Here is a 5,000-nt window from a genome sequence, read left to right as displayed (position 1 = left end):
ATAATAATAATAATAATAATAATAATAATAATAATAATAATAATAATAATAATAATAATAACATCAAGGAGAGGCTTTCAATTCACTTTCGCTAAAGTGGTGATTTAGAATGCTTGTATATAAAATTAATTAAAATTTCAAGATATTACGCAGCTGGTTTTTAGCTTATTTCATAAGTATTTTTGCTGAAGTGAATTTATCAAAATGTTCTGCTAAAGATGGAAAAGGAGGATCATTGGTTTCAAAATCTTTAACTGATTTCCTCGGTAACTTGAGCTCAAATTCAGCTGAATTTATTGCTCACTGAATGCTAGAATGCCTGGACCTACCTGGTCCTAGCTTGGGGGAAAAGGGGCTTGATCGCTGATTATGTATATATATATATATATATATATATATATATATATATATATATATATATATATATATATATATATATACATATATATATATATACATGTATATACATATATACATATATATATATATATATATATATATATATATATATATATATATACATATATATATATATGTATATATATACATATATATATATATATATATATATATATATATATATATATATATATATATATATAAATATACAGTATATATATATATATATATATATATATATATATATATACATATATATATCTATATATATACGTATATATATATATATATATATATATATATATATATATATATATATATATATGGTCAGTCTCTAGGGCATTGTCCTGCTAGCTAGGCCATTGTCACTGTACCTTACCTTTGCCATTCATTAGTGACGTTTAAACTTGTAAACAAGAGCCACTTACTTTTAGAGTAACTCCAGTAAGGTCGAAAGTCTTATCAGGAAAAAGGCCTTTTCGACCTGAGAAGCCGTTTCCCATCCATGTATTAACTCTTACGATGTTCGGTTGTCTGTAGAGCTGGTTAACGTATGCTCTCCAGGAGTTCCCTCGCTCCGACTGACGAATGAAAATATGATATAAGAATTCTGAGCTTTTGGTTTACCGTAAGGCATTATATTCTCGATTTTCTTCATTTATCGCAAAGGTATTGTCACCATCTCTTAAATTGAATCAGACAATATTCTTTGATCTACATGATAATTTTTCATAAAAGATATGGATAGTAATTAAATTCCTAAATAAAGTCCTATTGATAAACACAATCAGATCCTACAAAAAAATAATGAGAGAGCAGTAAGGAAAAAGTTAACTTTACCTTGATCAACCCAACAATGTGTTCCGTCTTCTTTCCTTTTTCGGAAGAGACTATGCTCTCCAGATCGGACAAGGAAACTCCTGCGAAGATGTATCTTGAAGAGGAAAGAAAAACATGAGCAAACTAATTTGAAGATATATAAAAGAGAGGAAATATATATAGAATTCCCTACCTAGATGTATAGGGAAGAGAAGAATATTCTCCCAGACTGTGAAAAAAAAAAATGAATAAATAAAAAAAAAAAATTCTTCCAAATTGCATCAGTAAAAGAAAACAAATATATGAGAAAAGTCTTGCCAAAATGTATGGAGAGAAGAGGCAGGAGGAAATTTCTATGAAGAAGCATATGTAATAGAAATCTACTGAGAAATAGTATAATTAAAAATACACTTTGAATTAGGGAAAGGTAGGCAGTAATAAATTCTTTCACTGCTCAAAATGATATTATTGTATGCCATGACCCATCTCATTTGGAGGTGAATGGCTTGCGAGAATCATCTGTAGTTAGTCCACCGTTCTATGAATGAGTACCAGCATCATCTCTTGCTACGAAAAAAATAGTAACCAGGAACCAGGAGACTGAGTAGAATAAGCAATAATCGTATATATTTCGACCAATACTAGTTCAGTTTACGTTGACTTACCAGGAGCAGCTGATATTTTCGGCGACGGAGTCAGTAACTATACACTCAAATGAAATTTTAAGAGATTATTTAGAAATATATAAGCTTTGTTTCTGCCAATTTTCATGTTTATACCTGATATAGGCATGCCCTGGATGTCACTTTTATTCGTAAGTGACGACTTTTAGCTAAAGAATCAGTGAGGAGCCGCAAAGTACTCCTAGAGTTTTACAGATATCTAAAGAATTTTCACGTGATTTGATGGGTGCTATATGAACTATATTCATAACAATTTTCACATTGATAACTTACCATAAAATAGTCACAGTAACTATTTTTCGATATCCGCGGGAGGCCGATTTTCGGCGGTGCCGTAAATTAATTGTATAATACTTTACATATCTAAATGAAATTTTCAGGGGTTTAGAGGATGGATATTTACTTTGTCTATACCAATTCTTATATTGATATGTGCCATAGAAAAGCCACAGCAAACGTTTATTTTGGTATGGGTTGAATGGTTATATTTGGCGGGGGAGTAAATTGTTCCTAGAATTTATTCAGCTGATATTTTCGGCAGTGGGGTCAGTACTTTTTATACCAATGAATATATTCAAATGGGATTTTAAGGGATTATTTGAATATATATAACCTTTATTTCTGCCAAATACATGTTTATACCTGCTATAGACATGCCCTGGCTGTCACTTTTGTTCGTAAGTAACGATTTTTAGCTAAAAAATCATTGAGGAGTCGTAAATTACTCCTAGAGTTTTACAGATATCCAAATTATTTTCGCAGGGTTTGATGGGTGTTATATGAACTACATTCATACCAATTTTTGTATTGAGACTCGCCATAGAAAAGTCACAGTAGCTATTTTTCGATATCTGCGGGAGGCCGATTTTCGGCGGCGCCGTAAATTACTCGTAGAACACTTCACATACCTAAATGAAATTTTCTGGGATTTATGGATTATTATTTATTTTGTCCATACAATTTTTCCTGTTGATATCTGCCATAGAAAAACTACAGAAAACGTTTATTTCGGTATAGGGTGAATGGTTATTTTTGCCGGTGGAGTGAATTGTTCCTAGAATAATTCACATATACAAATGAAAATTTCAGGGATTGATGTGAAACAGTTTCTCTGTTCCTGTCAAATTCCATGATAATATCTACAATTGAAAAGACACAGCTATCATGTAGCCTTCTTAAATAGGATGTTAAATTTAGCAACACTAGTGAACTGCGTGCGACATCAAGGAGGGACAATGCCGATCTCATAAACAATATCCGTCCCGAGTTCAGCTAGTATATAATATACTGAAAATAAATACGTTTGAATGGTTAGCTAGCGAGAGAAAGAGAGAGACTTACTTTCCGTTGTAGTCCCACGAATTAAGAGCTGTATTCAGGAAATCCAGGATGTGCAGGAGATCCGGCCACAGAAAGATATAGCCTCGACATGTAGGGGACTTCCAGGTCATGGAGGCGAAATTCAGCCTTGAGTCCATTCGCAGTATCTGGTGAATAGTTTCCTGATTAAGTCAAATAATTTGATGATTTTGTCCTTGTTACTTGTATATTTTCACACCCTTGTACACACATGCATATGCGTGTGTGTATAATGATGATTTTTCAGATTCAAACGTGCTTATACATATATTCATATAAGCCATAAAAACCCCTTAATATTGAATTCTTACTGCCTTGAGATCAGAGACCCAATGGGGAATTAACTTTATGACAATAGCTTCTGGGCGGCTAAGGAATCGAACCCGGACCAAAGAAACTTAGGTTCCAGTGACCAATCTGTGTAGAGTTAAATGAAAAGAATAAAACGTAAATATAGCTTGCAGTACTTACCTGCTTCTGTTGGGCCACAACGGCAAGCTTTTCAAGAATATCAGAATTTGTCGAATTTTCACCGTAATAGAGGACCAGTTCGCAGTTCACTAGATCCTTCTCGATAACCCTCAAAAGCAGTTTAGTTAGATCATCGGTTTGCGTGATTTGGTTTTTAATCAACAAATCAGTTTGGGTCATTTGGTTTGATATTTTGAATTGAACCATTCCGTTTGCCAGCATTGGAACTATTTTTCTTATTTGATTTGGCAAAATTGATTCCTTCCGCGGCACTAGGTCTGTTACAACGGTAAAGGTTTTGGTCATCTGATCTAATTCTGTACTTATGTTTGAATTTTGGTTTGTAGACATTAGTTCAGAATCATTTTTCTTTGACATCAAAGCTTCGGTTTGCTTCACTTGGTTTGTCGGTAATGGCAAAGAGGGTCTTCTGTCTTTTGGATACATAAGTTCAGGAACTTCTAATTGTGTTTGCATATTTTGCGATGTCTTAGTGGGTGTTTCGAACTCCTTTTCATAGCTCATAGGAGTAAAGGAGATTCCAGTCTCTGCTCTAGGACGCAGAAACCTAGTAGCACCTTTCTCAAGTGGCAATGAAGCTCTTGTACTAAGAGAGCTTGCCGTTATTTCTAGCGACAAGAGCTTCCGCTGAGCTCTACTGGTGTCTTGAAGAGAGGTAGTTTCTTCTTTGGTATTCTGGAAAGATAACGTTGGTGTGGTTTGAGACATAAAGTGTGAATTTTGTTTATTACTCAGTTCGGTATGTTTGTATATATTTTCTGTACTTCTATCCTCTTCGCTGATCAGATAAGGAACCGTTAACTCTGTGTTCTGTTTCAATACTCCAGGTAAATTTGCTTTTACATTTTTACCATTTAAAAGGAAAGGTATTGTGGGCACCACCATTGGTAATTTCTGTGAAAGGACAAGGTCTCTTAAGAACCTTCTTCTAGTCCCTTCATCTTGTAAAGCTTCCACCCCGAGCTCTGGGCTTTTTATATCTTCTGTTGTTCTTATTTCTGTTGGAGCGTCCTTCTTTTGATAAGATTTCTCCAAAAGTGGGATTATGAGGAACAGCAGTACTAGTATGATGGGCGCGTGATAAGACATGGCTTGGTCTGTCTATAGTTAGCCTGGGGGATATCTATTTATCATCTGTAAAGGAGAACGATAAAGATTTATGTTACTTGTTTCTTTATCGCTTATAATTATAAATAATGAACTCATAAAGAAGAAATTATGACATGAATACAAAAAAGATTATTAAAA

At 33.6% G+C, this 5,000-nt stretch overlaps 1 protein-coding gene across 1 annotated transcript in view; it reads right to left on the bottom strand.

Moving 5' to 3' along the window:
- Positions 1–4,841, bottom strand: part of LOC137616915 (ionotropic receptor 21a-like) — a 21,673-nt gene extending 16,832 nt beyond the window's left edge. The window contains exons 1-4 of the mRNA XM_068346796.1: positions 3,732–4,841; positions 3,243–3,388; positions 1,240–1,333; positions 828–980 (exon numbers count right to left, since the gene is read on the bottom strand). Of these exons, the coding sequence (XP_068202897.1) occupies positions 828–980; positions 1,240–1,333; positions 3,243–3,388; positions 3,732–4,841 (1,503 nt within the window). The remainder of the gene's footprint in view (positions 1–827; positions 981–1,239; positions 1,334–3,242; positions 3,389–3,731) is intronic.
- Positions 4,842–5,000: the final 159 nt, after the last annotated feature.

Source organism: Palaemon carinicauda, chromosome 2 (genome assembly GCF_036898095.1).
Source record: "Palaemon carinicauda isolate YSFRI2023 chromosome 2, ASM3689809v2, whole genome shotgun sequence".
Lineage (NCBI taxonomy): Eukaryota > Metazoa > Arthropoda > Malacostraca > Decapoda > Palaemonidae > Palaemon > Palaemon carinicauda.
The sequence above is the reverse complement of the archived record's forward strand: the minus strand, read 5'-3'. Positions and strand labels throughout refer to the sequence as shown.